The sequence below is a fragment of the Geotrypetes seraphini genome, chromosome 1 (genome assembly GCF_902459505.1).
Source record: "Geotrypetes seraphini chromosome 1, aGeoSer1.1, whole genome shotgun sequence".
NCBI lineage: Eukaryota > Metazoa > Chordata > Amphibia > Gymnophiona > Dermophiidae > Geotrypetes > Geotrypetes seraphini.
The window spans coordinates 286,239,244-286,263,392 of NC_047084.1; the positions used below are offsets into that span (position 1 = coordinate 286,239,244).

Below are 24,149 nucleotides of genomic sequence, written 5' to 3' on the forward strand. Positions count from 1 at the left end.
CAGTGCCTTTCTGTGGATTCCATACTTTTGCATGGAAACAGTGCATTCAGTCATCGCAGCAGTGGCTCCGGGAGAATTGCTTGCTTCACTGGATTTAATAGAGGCTCATGTGCATATTCCTATCTTCCTGGGTCACTGGAAATACCTGTGATTTCATGTTCTTCAGCGACATTACCAATTTACTGCTCTTCCCTTTGGGTTGACGACGGCTCTAAAGTGATGTTGGTTGTGGCAGCACAACTCTGTAGAATAAGGGTCCAAGTTCATCTCAATTTGGATGACTGGTTGATCAGAGCTCCTTCCAGACTGGAGTGCAGACAGTGGAGACCATGGTGTCTCTCCTGCAGTGTTGGGCTGGATTGTCAGTTTCAGGAAGAACCAGCTAACCCCATCTCAGATGTTGGAAAATCTGGGAGTTTGATTCAACACACTCCAAGGATGTGTTTTTCTTCCCAGGCCAAGCAATCAGAAGCTCCATAAACAAATCATGGATCTCTTTATGGAACAAATAATGTTTTACTTTGGTTCATAGTCAAAAGCGCGCGTCAACAGAGGTGCGCCGAGACAACTGAGCGCAAGGCGGAAGCCCGCACCGAAGAAAAACACTGTTATAAGGGGCTCCGACGGGGGGGGGGGGGTGTTAGTGGGGAACCCCCCCACTTTACTGAATACAGATCACGGCAGAGTTGTGCGGCGTTGTGGGGGGCTTGGGGGGTTGTAACCCCCCTCATTATACTGGAAACTTAACTCTTTCCCTGTTTTTTAGGGAAAAAGTGAAGTTTTCAGTATAATGTGGGGGGTTACAACCCCCCAAACCCCCCACAACACCGGCGCGATCTGTATTCAGTAAAGTGGGGGGTTCCCCCCCACATCCCCCATCGGAGCCCCTTAAAACAGTGTTTTTTTTTGGCAAGGGCTTCCGCCTTGCGCTCAGTTGTCTCGGCGCGCCTTTGTCGGCGCGCGCTTTTGACCTGCCACCTCTACGAACTGCCTGCTCTACATTGGAAGGATTTTACATTTGGTAATCTTCTTTCTGTTAGTCCTTGATGGCTTCTGTATCCAAGATATTTCACCTCAACCCATGAACTAGGTCTTGCAGAAAACCACACGCTTTTTCTGTTCTGCTCCTCCCACCTAGCTGAGGAATACAGAGCCCCCTGCAGTGACATCCAAAAGCAACTGAACATCACTGGAACAAAGCATAGAAACAAAGGGACACGGGGAATTTCCCCACTACACAACAGCATTCTGTTCTGCTCTGCAAAATAAAAGAACAATAAACAAACAGGCAACATGAAGGACAGGCAAGAACATGGAACCAACTTTACCTTCAGTAAAAGTATGGACCGCATATACAGAACGATTCCCCACAGGGCCCATCTGCTTGCTGAAAAATCCTGAGGCCTGAAAGGAGAAACATTCAAGGCAGAAAAAAAGATAGAGGATGAGCTGTACAGAATTCGTCAGCAACTAGCACAGTGTCTCTCAAACTGTGTGCCAAGGCACAGTGGTGTGCCCTAAAGAGATTCCAGGTATGCCACAAGAGATTCCAGAATTTTACTTTGTTTTTAAAAATTCCCTTCAAAAGTGTACACTAGAATAGATGACATGTAGGTCACTTATGCAAGAATCTGTCAATGTTATGAGCTTCTGTGTGCGTAAAGATTCAACCACCCAGACAAGCATCATTCTTTGATGTGATTGGTCCTTGAAAACTAATGGCAAATAATTTTATTTCTATTTTTTATGCAGTAGTTATCCTAACTTGAGCCATAAAGCAAGCAAGGTTTTGTTACCGTTTGGATCTTCTTATCTTTGCAAACTTGGATTTTCAGCTCTGACAGAAATTAAATTAAAAAAAAGAGAATGACGACAGATGGCGGAAGTTGACTATCGAACCACATTTTGAGTTAATTTGCACTCCAAAACAAGCACATTTATCGCATTGTTTAGCAGTTCTATTCTATCTACTGGTTGCCAATGGAAGCAAGAATACTTTTCAAATTTGCTTGTATTTGCTACAAATTATTTGGATTAGCTCCATCTTATCTTTTCTTACACTTTGAATTGTATAGGCCTACTAAGGGCCTCTTACAAAGCCGCGCTAGCGGTTGCTGCGCGGCAACAGCCCCAAAGCCCTTTAAATCTCTATGGGCTTTGGGGCCGTTACCACAGCAGCCCACGCTAAATGGCTTCGTAAAAGAGGCCCTAAGTCTACTCGGCGTACTGATTTATTCATTTTCCGTAATCTCAAAAATTGTCATTAGAAAAAGTTTTTTGACCAATCTTTGGCCCATCAAGCAGGTAAAGTTCAAGTATGATTAGACGATCTGATCCGACAGACTGCATCTTATTGAACTTTTAGAAAATAAGTTAAGACCTATTTGTTCAAAAAATTTGTTACTTGATTGAAGACTATGTCATAGTTTTTATACTGTAGTTTTATAAATGAAATATTATATTGTGCCTTCTTTAAATGCTTTGTATTATGACTGAAATGTTCAGTCTTCTTACTTTGAGAACTGCCTAGAACTTTTTGGGTGTTGGCAGTATTGAAAAATAAAGTTATTATTATTATTATTTCACCATTGTTACAATTACCCATACATAGCTTATAGAATTTTAACTAAATAACTCAAATTTAATTTTTTGTTGGATTTGCAATTTTATAATTTCAATTATAATGTGCTGTGAAAAAAACATTTGCTCTGTCTACTGTGCCCTGAAAAACATTTGCTCTGTTTAGTATGCTGGAGCTAAAAAGGTTTGAGAGACACAGGACTAGCAGAAAAAAGATTACCAAAAGTAAGAACCTAATCTTCCATTCTGTTACGTCCCTCCCAGATTCTGTATCCGAGGTGATGTACCAAAGCAATGGCAATGTCTAGGGTAGGATAGAAGAGCTTGCCCGCAAAACCAAGGCCCTTGCTCCTAAAAAGAAACAAATTATTCATGCTGTAAGCAAGAGGAAATAATCTAATAATTCATAGCTGTAATTTCTGCAAATGGGATTTAAGCAAATATTGAGTGATGTGGTGTGAAAAATTATACTATCAAAACTCTTTGGTTTCTTATTTGTAATTACTTCTGAATATTTCTATAACTTTATCATGTTTTGTTACTATTTCTTTTGTTATTTTGATTAATTTTGTATCTGATGCTGAGAATCTGTTATGTTAGTTTGCTTAATAGATACAGTACATGGGAATAAGTGTCAGTAATCAAGTTGTAAATTTTTTTGTAGTGTCTGTGGAAAAGCTCCCTGTTTGGGAGCTCTCTTGTCTGGCTGTGCCTGGCCTCGATTGCAGTAGTTGCCGTGCAATTTTTATGATTCTTCTGTCTCCTAAACTAAACTAAACCTTAAGTTTATATACCGCGTCATCTCCACGGAAGTGGAGCTGCCACTGTATTTAATTTGGATCCAGCTGATGCCTTTGCAGAGACTGATCTTGGCTGCCCAGATTTGGAGGTGCTGATCCTTCTTCACATTTGCAGCAAGCTGCTGTCCACCTTTACCACTGATGTTCTGAAAGAGCTATTTTCCACCTTCCAATTATCTGGCTTTGGTCCTGGACCATTCTCCTGTGCCTTTTTCCATTCAGTCCACAGCTCCTTGGTCTGATTTTAGAACAATGTGATCCCCGGAAACCTCTTTCCAATGTGCCAAAAAACTATGTCTATGCTTTATCACCTAAATCCTGATTTTTGGAAGGTCTGAAAAGCTTGAGGTAGATTCTGCCATGGTGCAGGTTTTCCAGCATGCAGCCTTCCCTAGTAATGGGGGAGTGAGGTTTCAGGATTCTGAGGATCGCAGGGTGGATGTTATATTACAAGCTGTTTTTTTCTAGCATCCTCTGGTAGCCGAGTGGTGGTGGCCACTTCCTTTATGGCACGTGACTGTCATTCCAGCCTTAACAATGCGTCCTCTGTGGAGTTGCATGCCCGTCCGCTGTTGCTGGCTGGTATGGTTTTGGTGCAAGGCGCCCTTTATGCCCTGGTGCAGTGTCTGAGCGCCGAATTCCTTGGATCCGTCTTTGGATGAGGATGCTGCCTCAAGGATCATCTTCAGTGGCTGCCTTTTTTAAGGCCCTAAACCCGTGACTGGTGTTATCACCAAACTGGGGTTCATTTAGGGGACCATCATAGTTTTTCACTGTCCCCGCAACCATCCACCAAGAGATTAAATAATTAATTAAATATTTTGATGGGGACCTTTCAAAAATTTTGATTAGAAAAGAACAAAGATTTATTTTTGAATGGCATACCTTAATACCCAATGGATTGAATCATGAGATCGAGTGGTTGGCTCTCTAACCTCTAAGTAACCTGCATTTTAATCTGTATTGAATTCTCTCGAGTTTTCGGTATTTTCATTTTCCCTTTGGTGACATCACTTCCGCTTCTGTCCGTGACGTTAGGCACGTACTAGCCCTATTTAAGGCCAGTGTTTTTACGTTCTTAAACACACTTCAGCCCAGCTTACTGTTCCAGCCGAGTCGTGGAGCCGGTAATAGTATGAGATTTGTGAGTAGTTACGGATTGATTATGATATTGATGTATCTAGAATATACAAGAAAGATAATATAGATTCCCGTATATAGTTGTTTTAATCTTTAATATATATAATAAGCTCACTGTTTTTCCTCCTGTATACTTGTTCTCATAGAGTCCTTCCCTGAAGAAGGAAGTTATTCGAAACTCGAGTCGGGGGGACAAGCATATATCACGAAGGAATTACAGTGATTGTTTTTAACACACCACAAGCACCAGTTTATTTATTCACCGCTGAGGGTCATTACCGACATCATACCATCCCATTCACAGATAAGTTTTGTCTATCTGGTATTTATTTAATCTCTTGGTGGATGGTTGCGGGGACAGTGAAAAACTATGATGGTCCCCTAAATGAACCCCAGTTTGATGATAACACCAGTCACGGGTTTAGGGTCTGAGATTTTCACAATATTCAATTATTGGATTTAATTATTGGATTTAATTATAAGTTTAACTGTGATTATAGAAGGTATCGTTTAAACACATTATCACAGGATATTTTATATACTTCTCTCCATATTAAAGTGCCTTTTTTAAGGGCCAGATTCTTGCTGGTATAGGTCTGGCTGACCTCTACTCAGGTGTTGCGAATGCTAGATGTTTTGCTAGATGTTGGGAGGGGATTGTCGTCCTCTTTATTCCTCCCACAGGGGTCATCGAGGATACTCAGATTTTTCCTCCTAGAAACATTCCCAGGGCTACACCCACATTTCCATGTTTCCAGTTCCAGGCATCCTCAGATTCCTGTGCAGTGGCTCCACCTCACAAAAAAAAGGAGAAGAAAGCACCAATGTCCCCGGGGATCAGGCGTAACTTCCTCCCTCGCAGGCTGTCTTCTACAGTTTTGTGAGGAGTGGGCTTGACTTTCATTGGACACTTATTAGTCCTCCTTTGCCCGCCTCCGGCTTGATTTATGGACTGCGGCAAGTTGACTGCAACAGAGTCCAGGATCTGCAATGTTTCTTAGTCTTCGGGATACTGGAACTTGTTGCAGACCATGAATGGGAGCTTAGGCGGATACTTTTGATACTTCTTGTGCCAGAAAGGCTTAGAGGATTGGGGACATATTCTGGATCTACAATCGGTCACCCATTTCTTATAAATTCCCTTTTTCAAAGGGAAAACGGAGTACGTGGTGCTAGCTATCTCCAGGGGAGTTTCTAGGGTCATAGGATCTCACAGAAGTTTCCCCCCATATTTCCATCTGCCCAGAGCATTGCAGGTGTCTGCGTTTCCATATTCTGCAACAGCATTTTCAATTCTCAGCTCTGCCTCTTGGGCCTCGTGATGGCTCCTGCACTTTTGTCAAAGTGCTTGTAGTTGAAGTGGTCTTCCGCCTGCAGGGGGTCCAAGTCCACCCTTTCTGGGACAACGGATGATTTAGGTCCCATCTCGTTGGGTACAAAGGTGCAGTTTGGACAGTAGTCTCTCTGCTGTAGGCAGTGGCGAGTTCCGAAAGAAAAGCTTAGCTTCCTCCCAGTCTTTAGAGTTTCTGGTGCTTCTCTTCATCTCCAGACAGGATCATGTTTTCCTTTTCAGGGACAGTGGACGGACCTTCGTCAGCAGATCAGAATTCTCTTGGGCTGTCTGGTTCTGTTGGCCTGGTTTTGTCTGCAAGTTCTGGGGTCTCAGGCAGCCTCCTTGGAGGCGATCCCTTGGACCAGAGTGCCCATGCGCCCGTTATGGGAGTCTCTCCTATTTTGGTGATCTCCGCTGAGTTTCCCCCTGTAGATGCCGCTCCCCTAGTTGGAGAAGCAATTTGAGCTGGTGGCTTCAGAAGGTGGCTCTCGTCCAGAACTGGCTTCTTCAGTTTTCTGAGTGGATGATTCTTATGAGAGATGCCAGCCTGTTAAGTTATGGGCTCACTGCGGGGCTCGCTCCATTCAGGGTCAGTGGACTCCTGGTTTACAGCATTGGTTGACCAATTGTCTTGAACTTTGGCAGAAAGGCCAGCAGTGCAAGTTTCTTCGACGCTATGGCAGTGGCAAATGTACATCATGAGGGAGCTCTAGTGTTCTTTCTCTCTTGGGCCAGAAAGATCAGCGGTTTTCTACTGGGTGAATGAGCATCTTCTGTCTTTCTTTGCAGCCCTTGGGGATGGAGTCGACAATATTATGGCATTCTTCCTTGGTTGACAGTTCCTGGTTTCAGGAGCATGGCCAATTTCACAGGAGGCGTTCCGTCTGATCTTACAAGAGCTGAGGTTTGCCCCAGAGGGTCTTGTTGGCTTCGGCAGAGATCTCTATGGCTGGGTGCCTTTTCGGTCGATGACCTATGAAGAAGCTGGAGCCGGATGCCTTGGTTTGGCCCTGGCTGGCTCATGAGTGCCTGCATGATGTTCCCTCTGTGGCCTCTGGTTGGTCGGGTCATCCACTGGACAGTGATACATCCAAGCATGATGTCTCTAGTGGCTCCGGATTGACCTCATCGTCCATGGTATGTGGTTTTCGTATGTCTTCAGTGAGACAAAAAGCTCCAGCTCCCTTTTCATTGATATCGTCTCAGTCAGGCACTGGTATTCATAATGTTTTGGTCTTATGGCATGGCTCTTGAGCACTCAGCCTTGGTAATGCATGGTTATTTGGAGGTAGTTATCTTGCCTCCTTTGTGCTCAAAATAACCCTCTCCTATGGCTGCTTCTGCCAAAGCCTGGAAGACTGTCCCATAGTGGGGTGCTAGGAATTAGGTGGAGCCTGAGAAGGCTCCCAATTCAGTAGTCCTGGCTTTCTTTCAGGAAGGTTTAGAAGGTTTAGACCTCCCTGAAAGTTCCGGTTGCAGGCCTTTCGTGTTTTTGAGCATGCAGAGGTGCTAGTTTGCTTACTGCTCTTCCAGATGTCTCCAGGTATTGGGGGAGGGGGGCTTCGTCTGTGTCCTTCCTTGCAACGTCCTTTCCCTTCGTGGAATCTTACCATCGTTTTACAAGGCCTTGGTGAGGCCCCTTTTGAACCAATATAGGATGAATTCTGGACCTAATGATCAAGACAGTTTTCTGATTACTATTGTCTCAGCAAGGTGTATTTTGGAGCTTTATGCTCTTCCGTGCATGGAACCCTTCTCCGTATTATGGACATGGGTGTTTTTCCTCCTTAGTGTAGCTTCCTTCTTGCTGACAGTGGTATCTGTCTTTCATGTCAACCAGGAGGTTAGGTTGCCTGCTTTTCACCCAACAGGTTCAAAGCGCAAAGATCAGCTCTTTTGCAAATTGGATGTCTGGAGGAACTTGCTCCATTATTTGGAGAGGACTAATGAGTTCAGGCTGCTGTGCCTCATCATGGTAGGCCGGTATCCAAGTTCTCAATTGCTTGATGGATTCTAATGGCCATTTTTGCAATTTACATTGCCTGCGACACGCAGCTGTCAATTTCACTTAAAGTACTCTTGAGGAGAAGTGTGGCTGCATCATGGGCGGAATCTTGCGCGATTCATCCTGATGAACTTTGCAGGGTGACTACTTGATCCTCTCTTCATACTTTTACCCAGTTTTACTGAGTGGTTGTGGTGCTGAGTGGTTGTCTGATGCTGTTTTTAGGGACCTTGGGTTTGAGGGAAGGCTCTTCTGTCTCTCCCTAGCTAATATGGCTTTGGTATGTTACCTAGCATATGGAATCCAGAAGGGACATAACAGAATGGAAGGTTAGGTTTATACCTTCAATAATCTTCTTTCTGTTAGTCCCTGGAGGATTCTATATGATCCACCCTTTCTGTATTCACTCAGTTTTTGGAGTAGTCTGTTCCTTTCTGCCTTGGTTACTCTAATTACAGGCTTGAAGATTTTCCTCAGATCCTGTGGTGAGTTTCTGGGAGTATGCACATTACCAAAGGCATTTTTTGGGGTGCTCGCTGCAGTTTAGTACTACATTGTTCCTTAATATTTTTTCAGATTTGCCTTTGTGCCTGTTATCACTTATTAATATTTTGCAGAGCAAACCAGTTCATGAATTACTTCTGTTACATAGAAACATGATGGCATATAAAGGCCAAATGACCCATCTAGTCTGCCCATCCGCAGTAACTATTATCTCTTTCTCTCTCTGAGAGATCCCACGTGCCAATACCAAGCCCTTTTGAATTTAAATAGTCTCTGTTTCCACCACCTCTTCTGGGAGAGTCTCATCTGTACCCCCTTGTCATGGATTTGTTCAGGTATTTTGCTTGGTTTTGGGACTTAGAAACAGTGCAACTGCAAAAGACTTCTGCATGGACTGTTTGCAGAAGGTGAAACTGGATTTATTTACCAGCTCTCAGGCTAAGGGGGTGGAGCATGTGTTCAGAAAAGTTGTGGATTTCTGCAGTACCCAGACTGCGGGTTGGGATTGAACACTTCGCATATGGAATCTTCCAGGGACTAACGAAAAGAAGATTATCAAAGGTATAAACCTAATCTTCCATTTCTGAACAGGTAAGCATAAACAGTAGTTTGAAAGAGCTCAATGAACATGTGTTTTGAAGGATAATATATGATAACACATTGTAAATTTACTTAAATCTGAAAACTTTTTTTGTTAAACAAATTTATATCTTTGTGTAATGTTTGCTCCTTATAAGAGAAAAATTTTTATTGCACTGTTGTATGGTATTTAATCCCCCCCCTTTTTTCTGTATATTTGTTGATACAGATACCCTTCTTATTGACTATCAGTTCACCTTTAGCCTGTCTCAGGAGGATGATAGCTATTACACAGCAATCAATTTTGTAGCAACACCTGAAGAAGTAAGTTTCTACAAATCATTATTTTGTGTTTAAGTAGTGTATCCTATATAATAAAACCCTAAGGGTTTCGTGTTCCCTGTCACCACGGTGTGTGATCCGTGGCCGTGTTCGATTTTAGAACCCGGCGGCAGGGAACACTCTGGCCACTCCTCTCCTCCCGCCCTCACTCACCAACCGCTGCTGCTGGAGGAACCTGCAGGCAAGCTCTCTCCCAGTGGCGCCAGAGCCGCATCATTGCCGCCCAGTACCGCTGCCGATGCCACTCTTCAAAGGAGCCTGGTGAGAATAGCGGCCGCCTGTAACAAACTTCGCAGGCCGCTCAGCATCTCAGTAGCACGTTTCCTCTGACGTACGCGATCGCGTCAGAAGAAATTTGCTACTAAGGTGCATAGCGGCCTGCAAGGTTCGCTACAGCTGGCCACTATTCTCACCAGGCTGCAAACGAACATGCTGGACAGGGGGAGCAGGTAAGGGGCACTAATGGGCCGGGGAGCAGGGAAGAGGGACAGGGGGAGCACAGAAGAGGTGCTGATGGACGGGGGAACAGGAAAGAGGGACAGGGGGAGCACGAAAGAGGTGCTGCTGGGCCGGGGATCAGGGAAGAGGGACAGGGGGAGCACGGAAGAGGTGCTGATGGACGGGGGAACAGGAAAGAGGCTGCAAACGAACATGCTGGACAGGGGGAGCAAGTAAGGGGCGCTGATGGACCAGGGAGCAGGGAAGAGGGACAGGGGGAGCACGGAAGAGGTGCTGATGGACTGGGGAGCAGGGAAGAGGGACAGGGGGAGCACGGAAGAGGTGCTGATGGACTGGGGAGCACAGAAGAGGTGCTGCTGGACACGGGGGACATAAAAGGAAGGGAGAAGGGCTACTGCTGGACAGGGGGAGTTGGCAAGGGGTGGTGGTGGACAGCGGAGGAAAAAAAGACAGAAAGAAAGAAAGACAGACAGAAAGCAGCCAAGGAGAGAGAGAGAGAAAGACAAATCTATTCTAGCACCCGTTAATGTAATGGGCTTAAAGACTAGTTAACTATAAAGCTTAAGAAAGTACACATAACATATACTTTGAAGCTCTCTCTTCTTTGTTTCATTTTATTTAATAATGGTCATTTAGGGGGCAATTGTCGTAAACTTTTTTCCTAGATAAACATGAAATGCCATAATGCATTCTTAAAAGAGAGCATACTAGATTGTACCATTCTCTTATACACTCCAAAAGTGGGAGTTGGTAGGAAATATGAGGTGAAATTAACCAGGTGAATCGCTGGAATGGTGTCTCAGGGTGAAGAAGGATCTATACTTCTACTAAGACTAAGTATCTTAATAAAAAATTTGGCCCGTGACTTAGTTTGTATTTTAGATTTCGGCCCCTTATGTGTTTATATATTTATTAACCTCTTCCAGGGTCATGGTCCTGGCAACTTGGGAATCCGACATGTGAGAATATAATGCTTGTCCTCGGGAAAAAACAAAGATACTTAGCAGGTATTCTTAGAGGACAGCAGGTATATAGTCTCATAACCCACCCATCTCCCCTATTTGGCGGAGAGTTTTTTTTTCTTTTTTTTCTGAATTGATAGGCCCATGAACCAACATTGGATAGGATAGCACTGGCATGCATGCAATATAGGCACTGCTTAAAGATTTAAAGTTACAGTGCACTTGGCAGTGTCTGTACCAGGTTCCATGGATGACGTCATCCACATGTGAGAATATGTACCTGCTGTCCTCAGAGAACACCTGCTACAGGTAAGTATTTTTGCTTTTTCACAGGTTGATTGCATCTCAAGCCTCAACATTTTGAGTCCCTATTGTCCTAGCCTTATTATTTTCAGTGAACCAGGGAGCTAGGGATTCCCAGCTGTGCGACTTAGCAGCCTGCATGTCCTCAGAGAAAACAAAGATACTTACCTGTAGTTGGTGTTCTCCCAGGACAGCAGGCTGAATATGCTCACTCCTCCCTTTGCAGTTGTATTCTAAAAGTTATAGCATATGATTGAGAGACCTCTTGACCAGCTACAAATGGTCAAGGGTGCTTGTCCTTGTTGAGAATTAAAGAAACTTGCACTAGCTCTACTCGTTCATTGGGCGGGAAGGTACCAGCCCCATGTGTGATACAATGCTTCTAGACTTTTCTAACAGTAGAGCTAGTAAGTTCCATGCTGGGCTCTGTCAATATCACCCAGCTGTAAGAATATTCAGCTTGCTGTCTTCAGAGAAGACTCACTACAGGGAAGTAACTTTGCTGTATAGTCTTCTGTTTTTCAGAAATGAACATGTCACAGTTTTACTTTAAGAAGAAAAAGCAGCTTTGGTCAAGCTGTATTCAAAAGTATAAATTTTCAGACTTGAAGATTTTTAGCATATATGCTATGTATATTCATTAACAATCATTTTCCTAAAACAACTGTTTTCAAATGTCAATAAAACTCCAATTTTAAATCAAGGGTACTTTCTGCCTTTTGTTGCCAAAGACTTATTTTGTTTAGTATGAGTTCTACATGAGTGTTTTGTCTATACTGGGGGAAAGTACTGTGAATAAATGTCAAATTTTTATTGGTTTTATTTTGCAAAGTGCCGATGTAATTATATTACTTCATTCATACAAAGGCAATTTGTTCTTATTTTTGAAATAGCAAAACCGAGATCTGGATATGCTCATCAATGCTTCTAAAAATTTTAATCTAAACATTACCTGGGCCACAAGTTTTGCAGGTAAGATGTATAAAAATGTTTGAATTAATAATTTAAAAAAACAAACAAAAAAAAAAACAACTTTGCTACACATTGTTTTTTAGAATATTGTTAGTAATTAGGTGGGCTCTAACAGCTCAATATAGCTTAGTGAAAGAATTGATTAAAACCACGATTAGGTGACAACAACAACAAATCAGTTTCATTCTGCTACCAATTCTAGTTCCAGTGCAATAAGAATGGTATGCAGAACCTTGAGGTGCTCTGTCCATTCTCATGAGCATACTGCAGAAAGATGTCAGTCATGGCTTTTGAAACCACCTCTTTCTCCCAGGAGTCTGCTGCCCCCCTTCAGTTTCTTTTTCTGCAGGTGAGCATGAAAGGTGTCTTCTGATCTGCTTGGTTTATTTCTTTTTTATTTTGTGATAGTTTTTACAGTTTTTCGCTCTAGTAAGTCTTTTTCATAAAATCAGAGATCCCTTTTGATAAGGGATGGAGAGGAGCAGATTTTAAATCTCCAGCTGGTAGGTGTAACCTTCGGGGACCTGTTTCAGGCAGCCTGCTGAGGATTAGTGGAGTTCAGGGTTGTTCCCCTGGTGTTTGGTTGCCCCTTTGACTTGGTCAGGGGCTTGAGCATAGGATATTTAGGTGCTAATAGTGTTCCTTTGGAGCACTCACAGTGCCAGTTGCATTTTGTTTCTCCCCCCCCCCCACACACACACACACTTTTCATGAGAGGTCTTTGGGAGGAGGGTATATGTCGGTCCGTGGAGGTTTGACCAGCAGCCCGAAGTTCTCAGCGAAGTGGCTAGGTGACTGGAAAGCAGACAGCCTCTCCTAGATCAGGAGGAGCATTGCATAGTGCATGAGCTGAAAAAGGAATATGGGACTTTAATGTCAGAAGTTACTCCCTCCAAGTTCTCTCAATAGATCGCTTTGTGGACTAGAGAATGACACAGTGGTTGTTACCCACGGCTAGCCGAAAGTAACCTGCCGAAACGGGGAGAGAAAAAAATAGTGGTCGCTGCGGGGACAGGGACAAGGCCATTCGCCGCCCCGTGGAGCAGTGAATGGTCTTGTCTCCGCAGTGAAGCAATCACAGATTGCGCAGTCCAGCATCCCCACCTGATCGTAGCATCCCGCGTCCTGCCATCTCTGTCCCTCCACATCACCTTAGGTGCCGACTTTGATTCTTCTTCTCCCAGCCGCAGGCTTTTAATAAGCCGTGCGTGGCTGCTCGAGTTGTTGAATCTTCTTTTCTGACGCAACTTCATGTTTCCGGTTGCGTCAGGAGAAGATTCAACAATTCAAGCAGCCTTGCGTGTGGCTGGGAGAAGAAGAATTAAAGTCGGCACCTAAAGTGAGATGGAGGGAGGGAGATGGCGAAATGCTGCGATTAGGCGGGAGGGGGCTGCTAGACCGCATGATCGTAATTGCGCGTGTTCCTGGCTCACACTAGGAAGGAGGGAGTGAAAGGTAAAGAGAATCTGGGCCAAGGGGATGAAGATGGAGAGAAAGAAACCCACAGCAGGAAAGAAAGGGGAGGACAGGCAGGTGAGCCAAATGCTGGAAACATGGGGTGGGGGGAAGAAAGAGGGAAAGCTAGACGGGGTTGCAGAGAAGAGACACATTGGTGTGGAAGAGGAAGAGAGGGGAAACCTGGACACAGGAAGATAACAGAAACAGATGGGAAATTATGTGCATGGGGGCTTAGGGACAGAGACATAAAGGGGACATACATGGGGATGGTATATGGACACAGGGAGGGGCATTGCCAGATACATAGGGGAGTTATTAGAAATGGGGAAAATAGGAACACAGAAACAAGATGGTTTGTGGGCATATGACGGGGATCGAGCTTGCAGGCTCTGGTGGCTTGCACAAATTACATTGTAACGCACCACGAAAGTAATAGGGAGGGAGGGAAGGAGATGGTCTGACCGTGCGAGGGGTGCTGAAGGGTGGTAGAAAGGAACAGATGCTGAAGGGGGTAGTGAGAGGGAAGGAATAGAACAGACGCTGAAGGGGGTAGAGATGAACAGACGGTGAAGGGAAATGTGGAAGACAGAGTGGGGAGAAGACGCTAAAGGGAAATGGGGAACAGAGAGTGGGAAGAAGACACTGAAGGGAAGAAGACAGAGATGCCAGACTATGAGGGGAGCAGAGGAAAGAAGATGGGTGCCAGACCAATTGGGGGGGGGGGTGAAGGGAGAGGCACTGTAACAGAGCAAATGGAAGATGCAGAGAGAAGACAGACAGTAGATGGAAGGAATTGAATGAGAAGATGAGGGAAGCAGAAACCAGACAACAAAGGTAGAAAAAAAATTTCTATTTATTTTTTATTTTTCTTTAGGATAAAGTAGTATATTAGTTGTGTTGATAAAAATTTATAAACAAAGCCCCCTGCCAGCTGAACATCTCTTTCTCTAGTTCAGTAGCCAGAACTTTGATTTATAAGGAAGGAATAAGCTAAATATTGCAGTACTGATGCTTGTATGGATGCTACAGGGACAGTAGTCGCGGGGAATGGGCGGGAACAGTGGTCGCGGGGATGGGGCGGTGACGGGGACAAATTTTTTTCCCGTGTCATTTTCTATTGTGGACCATGCGGGCTATCTTGAACTGGATTCTTCTTTTCATTGGTAACCTGTATAGTCCTAATAGTGGACTTGCCCTCTTGTATCAGTTCCTTTTGAGAATTAGTCTTGGAGCTGTGTTTTGTAGTAGTTGAAGCCTCTTGCATACCTTTTCTGTAATGCCACAATATAGTGAATTAAAATAGTCCAGGTATGGTATTAGGACAGATTGTTCTATTGGCACCCTGACTGACATAACTAAATGCACGTCCTTACCCAATGAGGGAGGAGTTGTGCTGAAGGATACACAGGACTGCAAAGTGGATATGGTCCTCAGGACCCTGCCCATGACTCTGGGAGTAAAAGCTGCTTCTTCTGCTTCTTTCGTAGCACACACCTGCTATTCATTGCTGCAAATCCTGAACATGACAGTGGCTGAGCTATTACCTCAGCTCGTGCTGGCAATGGTGAACTATATGGTTGATGCACTTATAATATAATTAAACTAGTGTTGGTAGCAGCTAGCTGATTCTTCCTTATCTAGATGACTGGCTCATCAGAGCCCACTTAGAGAATGACACAGTAGTTTTTACCCGTGGCTAGCCACGGGTAACTCGCCGAAACAGGAAAAGAAAAAATAGTGGTCGCTGTGGGGATGGGGACAAGGCCATTCACTACCCCATGGAGCGGTGAATGGTCTTGTCTCCGCAGTGAAGCAATCAAGGATCGCGTGGTCTAGCATCCTCACCCGATCGCAGCATCCTGCATTCCGCCATCTCCCTCCCTCCACCTCACCTTAGATGCCGACTTTAATTCTTTTTCTCTCAGCCGCACACTTTCAATAAGCTGCGCGCGCAGCTGCTCGAGTTGTTGAATCTGCCTTGAACTGCAAGGTATTGGCGGAATAGAAATCACTAATGTAATGTAATCTTCTCCTGTGATGCAACTTCCTGTTTCCGGTTGCGTCAGAGACGAAAATTCAACAATTCAAGCAGCCGCACGAGCGCAGCTTATTGAAAGCGTGCGGCTGGGAGAAGATTTAAAGTCGGCACCTAAGGTGAGGTGGAGGGAGGGAGATGGCGGAATGTTGCGATCGGGTGGGAGGGGGCTGCTGGACTGCACGATCCGTGATTGCGCGTGTTCCTGGCTCACACTAGGAAGGAGGGAGTGAAAGGCAAAAAGAGATGCTGGGCCTAGGGGATGAAGAGGGAGAGAAAAAAAACCCACAGCAGGAATGAAAAGGGAGGACAGGCAGGTGAGCCAATTGCTGGAAGCAGGGGGGAGTGGAGAAAGAAAGAGGGAAAGAAGCTAGATAGGGTTGTAGAGAAGAGAAACATTGGTGTGGAAGAGGAAGAGAGGGGAAATCTGGACACAGGAAGGTAACAGAAACAGAGGGGAAATTATGTGCATGGGGACAGAGACATATAGGGGAGATACATGGGGGAATTATGTGCATGGGGACATAAGAACAGAGACATAAAGGGGACATACATGGAGATAGTATATGGAAACGGGGGGGTGGGGGGGGGCAATGCCAGATACATAGGGGAGATATTAGAAATGGGGAAAATAGGAACACAGAAACGAGATGGTTTATGGGGATGGGGACCAAGCTTGCAGGTTCTGGCGGCTTGCACAAATTACATTGTAACGCACCACGGAGGTAAGAGGGAGGGAGGGAGATGGTCAGACCACACAAGGAGTGCTGAAGGGCGGTAGAAAGGAACAGACGCTGAAGGGGGTTGCAAAAGGGTAGGGTGGTGGTGGAAAGGAATGGAACAGAAGCTGAAGGGAAATGTGGAAGACAGAGTGGGGAGAAGACGCTAAAGGGAAATGGGGAACAGAGAGTGGGGAGAAGACGCTAAAGGGAAATGGGGAACAGAGAGTGGGGAGAAGACGCTAAAGGGAAATGGGGAACAGAGAGTGGGGGAGCAGATGCTAAAGGGAAATGAAGAACAGAGAGTGGGGGAGCAGATGCTAAAGGGAAATGAAGAACAGAGAGTGGGGGAGCAGATGCTAAAGGGAAATGAAGAACAGAGAGTGAGGAGAAGATGCTGGAAGGAAAGAAGACAGAGATACCAGACTATGGGGGGAGCGGAGGGAAGAAGATGGGTGCCAGATCAATTAGGGGGGGGGTGAAGGGAGAGGCACAGTAACAGAGCAAATGGAAGACACAGAGAGAAGACAGACTGTGGATGGAAGGAATTGAATGAGAAGATGAGGAAACCAGAAACCAGACAACAAAGGTAGAAAAAAAAATTTATATTTCTTTTCTTTTTCTTTTTTTTTTTTTTTGCTTTAGGATAAAATAGTATATTAGTTGTGTTAATAAAAATTTATAAACAAAGTCCTGCCAGCTGAACATCTCTTTCAGCAGCCAGAAATTTGATTTATAAGGAAGGAATAAGCTAAATATTGCAGTACTGAGGCTTGTATAGATGCTACGGGGACAGTGATCGCGGGGACGGGGTGGTGACAGGGACAAATTTTTTCCCCGTGTCATTCTCTAAGCCTTCTCTCAAGAAGAGGGGGAAACATAACATAATTTTTTATTTATATATCATAAAAGCCTTTAAGTTCTATGCAGTTTACAAAAGAGGTAAAACTGACCAAAGTCAAGAAAGCGCAGTGGTAGCAGTTGTGCAAACTTTGCAGAGTCTGGCCTGGATTGTAAACTTTCGAATGAGCCAATTAATCCCCACTCAGTCTTTGGAATACCTGGGAGTTCTCTTTCAACACAGCAGAAGGCTGAGTTTTTCTACCAGAGACATGCACACAGAAGCTTTGAGGGCAAATTACGAACTTATTGTTGCAGCCAGGATGGCTGTACCTACAGGTTATGGTTTCGATGGTGGTTGCCATAGAAGTAATGCCATGAGCAAGAGCGCATATGCGTCTACTTCAGGATGCACTGTTGTTTCGTTTGTCTCCCTACAAGCCCTTCTACCCATGATGAAAGCAGCCCACAATAGCATGAGCTGGTGGCTCCACCCACAGTCTCTAACAAAAAGGGATTCCACTTCAGATTGATCCCTGGGTCACACTGATAAGGGATGCCAGGCTGTTTGGCTGTGTGACACACTGCAGTGTTTGCCCGGTGCAAGGTAAATGGACATCATCCCAGTGGAAGTGTTTAATTTAAACAGGCCAGAACTGAGAGCGATGCACCTATGTCAACCAGCAGGGAGGCATCAGAAGCACATCGCAAAACTACTGTTCACTTGGGCAGAAAAACACCTGCTGGCCATCATGGCAGCACATGTAGTCAAAGTGGACAGCGTTCAAGTGGACTACCTCAGCAGACAAACATTGGACTTGGGAGAGCGGTCGTTGGCCCTGTGAGCATTCCAAGACATTGTTAGACATTGGAGGAGTCCAACATTCTATCTGATGGCAACTGCATGCACCAAGAAAGTGCCTTGGTATTTCAGCCAAAGATACAAGACTGGAAGTGCGGGGCTGGATGCCCTAGTGCATCCATGACCGAAGTCTGGACTCCTATTTTGTGCTGTCAGCAATCACTTAGGCTTCAGGACAGCTGGTTATGCTTGCAATCATTTCACCAAATCAAACACCAACAGTTCAAATTATCTGGAAAAATAAAATGATAGTCAGAATAGTTTATAGTTTATTTATAGCCTTTAACAAGATGGATCACAAAAATGCACACATAATAATCAATACAAACATCCATAAATAACAAACAGGTACAAAAGTCTCCTCAGAATCACATCGTTCAGGTCAAAACACTGCTATTAAAATCATTAGCGGGGCAAAAAAATATGATCACGTCTCCCCCCTCTTGATCAATGCTCATTGGTTACCAGTCGAGCACAGAATTAGCTATAAAATTTTACTTTTAACACTCACAACTAAACTGAACAATCAACCTGATTTCATTAACAGACTCCTAATCCCGTATAGCACACCAAAATCTCTCCACTCAGTTTCCCAAAATCCTTCGTTAAAATCTATTAATATGTTGCGCTCCAATAACTTTGCTGTTACTGCCCCCACTTTGTGGAATTCTTTACCGATTCATGTGCGCTACGAATCTGATATAAAACAATTTAAAATTAAATTAAAAACTTTTATTCCAAGATGCTTTTGGATAATAATTGCCCTTTTAAGGGCTAAATTAATATTTAAATTTAAACTTCAGCTATATTTTACCTAACCTCTTGTCTTATTCTTTTATGTCTTACTTTTTCTATATCAATTGTAGTTCTTCCCTACTATCCCATTGTTGTGTAATAATAATAATAATAACAACAGCTTATATACCGCAACCATGAAGTTCTATGCGGTTTACAAAAGATTAAGCAAAGGTACAAATTGACTGACTTCAAGAGGGGAAGAAGAAAGAGAAGTAATTAGACAGGAAATTCATTGTTGAGGAGAAAAGTGATCAAAAGGACAGTAGGTCGCTATTGAGAGGAAAGAGATAAGTGGATCAGTTGTCAAGATGTTTTAGGAACAAGTGTGTTTTTAGACGTTTCCTAAATACCTCATAAGTAGAGGGCGAAAGTAATTGTTCTAGGTCTTTACCCCATGATGCTGCTTGGTGTGAGAGAAGGAATTCATGGTGTTTTTTCAGTTTGCAACCTCTCACTGGGGGGCAAACGAAGTTGGAATGTGAACTTCTCTTGTGTCTGTTGGTTGAGAAGGAGAAAAGGTCAGTAATGTATTTGGGGGCAAGTCCGTGTAATGCTTTAAAGCAGAAACAGGCAAATTTGAACTTTACGCGTGCCTTCATCCCAGTGGAAGTATTTAATTTAAACAGGCCAGAACTGAGAGCGATTCACCTATGTCAACCAGCAGGGAGGCATCAGAAGCACATCGCTCCAACTTGAGGCAAAACTACTGTTCACTTGGGTAGTCTGTACGTCTTTGACTTTTATCTATTATCCCTGTTTTTATACGTTCTTATGTAATTTATTATTTGTTTTTATGTAATCGTATATTGTTAACCGCTTAGAAACCAGAATAAGCGGTCTAAAAATATTTTAATAAACTTGAAACAAGCATAAAAATAAGTGATCAACACCCATATTTCATTTTACAAAAAAGATATTGTTTTAATAGCTTTAAAAAAATATTCACATGTGTTTAGCAAGGCTTTTAAACAGTTACTTTTATTCTTTACACAAAAGAATAATGACCTTGGGCAGAGTAGGTGGCTCCCAGTATGGTATTGGAGTTCAAAACAACTTCCATTCAACAACATGAAAAAGGTAGGGAAAAAACTTCTCCCGAACCAAACAGTTTCAAATTGGCACAGTTCAATTTAACTAGTAAGCCAGCGCTTCACCACATAAAGGCAAACAAAAAAAGAATATCAGCTTTCCAATCCACTCCAGGCTTTTCCCCAAAATTAAATATCGTTATAGTTCATAAGGATCCAATCCAAGAAAAAAATCACATTAGCTTCTCACTCCTCAAATATATACTCCTTGAGTACCTATCAGCTTGTATCCTTCTTCTTATCACACAGCCTTCACAAATGCCTGGGTACTGCAAGCTATAAACACCCAGGTAGGAAAAAGGGTGGACAGTGAACCCTAGAGTGACTCCCTCTGTCCTGAACTGAATAGCTTCAGTATTTCTCACCCTTCCCCATCACTGCAGAATAGGCTTTCATGTGCAGAGGATGAAAATACATTATTCTAGTATTTTAATAGGCTTCACAGTCTCACTGTTCCTGACTTGTTTTCTTTCCCCAAAGAATGTCCATGGGCACTTCATTTCCCTCCACATTCTGAGCACTGCTCTCCCATTCCATTGCAGCCTCTGTGGGGAAAACTTCCTCAGATGAGGGATCCATGTAATCATCAGGAATTTCTAACATCTCCACCTCCGAGCTGTCAGAGAAGCTAGGTGCCGCTAGGCTAAGGTGCCGCACCCCCCCTCCCCCCACTCCCCGGAAACCCTTATTCCTGCTTTTATGTTTCCTTTCTAAGGTGTCAACAAGCAAAGAATCCAACAAAACTGCTGTAGAATATCCAAAAGGATTTAATGAACCAGGACCTGACACGGTCCGTGTTTCGAAGAAACACTCCTTCCTCAGGAGTCCTAATAGAACAATTAAATATGTATAAACAAATTTGTATGTGTGAATAAAGGTGATTGAGTGTAGTGACAGCAAAAAGTGATCTTGTATATAATCCTATATATGATAGTGTGATGCCATCGTTTGGAAAATTGTGGAGTGTGATAGTGAACCTTCTTGGAAATGGTATAGACATGATGAAAAAAGTGATGGAAAAAATGATGCTGTGAAACCAACATATGCAAAATTTGTGGAGTTTGGTGGTAGACCTGTTGAAAATAAGTATGAGCATGACGGTGAAGTCTTGATGAGTCAAGTGAAGAGTGCAAGGAGAAATGCCATGTGATATGAGATATAAAAGTCAGTAAAAGCCAAAAAACCATAAGATGTGAAAATGTGCATGAAAGATTATAATTTAGCTCAGATTGAGCTAATCTGAGCTAAGTTATAATCTGGTGTTTTTGTTATGCCGAGTTTGGAAATTGAATTAACATTTTAGAATAATGGACATGCAAATACTGGGCAGCTACCTTAGATAAGTGTATCTACCTCGCTGGTTTTGAACATTAAACTTGAAACGTTGATAGCACTGCAACTTTTTGCGATAAATTATTACTTTTGTATTAGCACTAGCACTTTATACATTATTAATTATTATGAGTAGTGCACAAGTGAGGTCCATGATAGTGTAGAGTGTGACTTGAAAAAGAGCCCCGCTTTACATGTTAAACCAGGAGCTCTGGTTTCCAGCCCACCATAGCTTGGACTGTAGCACTGAGACCTCACTACATATTGTATACATATTTACTGTTTTTCCCCACAATTGTGGGGTTGTAGGCAATTGGTTGTAGTGCTACCCACTTTTCTTGGGTTATATTTGGGGATTGTGATAAAAGTGATTGATCGATATTCCCCTTTGGGTATTTGAAAGTTTTGAATATTCTACATTCATCTTTGGCATTAACTTTTAATATTCAACTTTCTTCAATTTTTCTGCTTCCTTCTCAAATCTATCTATTTTTCCATCTCTTCCCTTCCCATCTATCCACATGCACTGTCTCTTTTTTCTCTCTGCCCTACCCCTCCATCCATGTGCACCATCTCCTCCCTCTTTTTCTCCCCTATTCCCATCTTTTCTTAAACAGTATTTCTTCCATCTGTCTTCCTTTCCCTACCCTTCCCAACCCTGTGCACCATCTCCTCCCTCTCTCTCCCCCTCTGGAGGTCTGACATCTCTTTTTCCCTTCCCTCCCCTCCTTCCCCTTTCTGGTCTGGCATCTCTGTCCTTCTCTTCCACCTCTACTCTACCTTAGTCTGAAATCTCTCTCCTCTCCCCTTCCCTTCCCTGGTCTGGCATATCACTCTTTCCTTCCCTCCCCCTCCAGTAGTCTGACATCTCTCCTTCCCTTTCCCCGTTTTTGTGGTCTGGTATCTCTCTCCTCTCCTTCCCTTCTTTCTTCCTCCCTATTTTAGTCTGGAATCTCTTTTTCTCCTCCTTCCATGATCTGGAATCTTCTCTCCTTTCCCCCACTCCAGTAGTCTGACCTTGCTTTCCTTCCCTTTCTCCTTTCTAGTGGTCTGGTATCTCCTCTTTTGGTCTGGTATCTTCTCTCCTTCCCTCCTCTCCTACCATGGTCTGGTATCTCTGTTCTCCCCTTCCCTTTCTCTTCCCTCCTCCGCAGGTCTGGCATCTTTCTTTTTTCTTTCTTCTTTCCTTATCCCTGCAGTTCAGCATCTCTCTAGTAACCCCCCTTGCAATCACTCCACAACCCCCTCCCCCATGTTCCCTCCTCGGGATCTGGTGGTTCCTTACTCTTCTTCCTGGCAGCTGCTCTTGCACTCTTCGGGCTGCCAGCACCGTGAGTGAGGTAAACACACTGCCTTCAGCATACCGGATGCTTTTCCTCTGCTGCTGCTTTCCTCTTTTGCAGGGACAGAAAGCACTAGCAGAAGGAAAGCTTCCGGGCCGCTGAAGGCAGCGTGTTTACCTCACTCATGCTGCTGGCAGCACAAAGAGCAAAAGAGCAGCTGCCAGTAGGAGAAATGTTGGATCCTGCAGGGTAGGGGTGGGAGTATGGAAACTGGACTGCAGCGTGGGCCGCCCAGAAGGTCTCTGCAGGCCACCATTGGCTCATGGGCTTTGCAATGAAGACCATTGTCCTAGACAAAAATCTTAAATGTAAGTCTGTTACAACTAACATTTAATAGTGTTAAATATGACTCAAACCTTTGTGATGATTTCCTACCTTACAGCTGGTACACAGGCAGGAGAAGAGATCCCAGTTGTTTCAAAGTCCAATGTTAAAGAATATAAAGACAGCTTCTCCAATGAAAAATTTGATTTCCGCAATAACCCAAACATCACCTTTTTTGTATATGTCAGCAATTTCACCTGGCCAATAAAATTACAGGTAAGATCTACTGTTAAATTTAAAACATACCCCTATTAATTTTGCTGCAATATTAGGTCTTCTGATTATAAGGTTTCCTTTGATTCTACAAGATGCCTGAATTTATTTTTTGTTTATATTGAGCAGCTGTTTTCAACTGGTATGTTGTAAGCATTTGGGGTATTATGCAGAGTCAGCACACAGAGGGGTGTTTTTCTTTTTATAAATAATGATTGCAGCATGGTGGCTGTCTCTTCCCACCATGGATCCAGCATTTTTCTCTTGTCCTCTATCAGCACCAACCCAAGGCAGTCAAACCTCACTGCTTCACATCTCTGCTGACAGGTACAGCCATAACAAGGACTAGGGAGAACTGCTGAACTAAAAGATAGCTATGGTGTTGATTGGGGGGGGAAAGAGATAAAGAGAGAGAGAGAGATCTGTAGGATGGGCTAAGAGGAAAAGAGAGAAGGTGCTGGACTCTGGAGGTAGGTGGCACTAAAAGAAAATGATGGAGAAGTGCTGGACAGGGAGACAGGAGAGATGCTGGGCTTGTGGGAAGGAGGGAGACAGGAGAAAGGACTATGGAAATGGGCCTCATTGTTAGCTGTTTACACATTTTAGGAAGAAACATAGCATCTGGATTTATGTTGTTGCATACCTTGCCACCAGGTTGAGTTTCCTGCAGCTTCTCTCCCCGGAAGCCCTAAACAGTGAAGTTGTACTTTTTGGTGGTGATAGGGTAGAGAGAGGGGACAGGGAGCTGCTGGATGATAAGGGGGAATGAGAGAGAGAGGGGATGTGGAGTTGCTGGACCTTAGGGGTAGAGGTGATGAAAGAGGGGGACAGGACATTGTTGAGGCACATGTGTGGGTAGACAAAGGATACTGGGCTACAAGGGTGTAGGAAAGGAGAGAGAGAAGGAAACTTAGCATGGTGGAACCATGTGGAAGAGACAATGGAGTCTTTCAAGGAGGTGAGTACGGAGAGCAGAAACTGGGAATGGTGTCACCATGTGGGGAGAAGCAAGGCAGGGTGGGGCAGAAGGGTTGACAGGGAAATGATTAGAGGATAGTGATTGCATTGAGTAAAAATATGATAATGGGAAGTAGACTGACGAAGGAAGAGAACAGAGGAGGGTGAGAGTGGATGAAAGAGAAGAGTATAGGAGACCAG

General features: G+C 43.8%; 1 protein-coding gene across 1 annotated transcript in view; it reads left to right on the forward strand.

Annotated features, from left to right (window-relative positions):
- ATRN (attractin) overlaps positions 1 to 24,149 on the forward strand; it is a 333,522-nt gene that overhangs the window by 232,996 nt on the left and 76,377 nt on the right. The window contains exons 22-24 of the mRNA XM_033953188.1: positions 9,171 to 9,265; positions 11,901 to 11,979; positions 22,837 to 22,994. Of these exons, the coding sequence (XP_033809079.1) occupies positions 9,171 to 9,265; positions 11,901 to 11,979; positions 22,837 to 22,994 (332 nt within the window). The remainder of the gene's footprint in view (positions 1 to 9,170; positions 9,266 to 11,900; positions 11,980 to 22,836; positions 22,995 to 24,149) is intronic.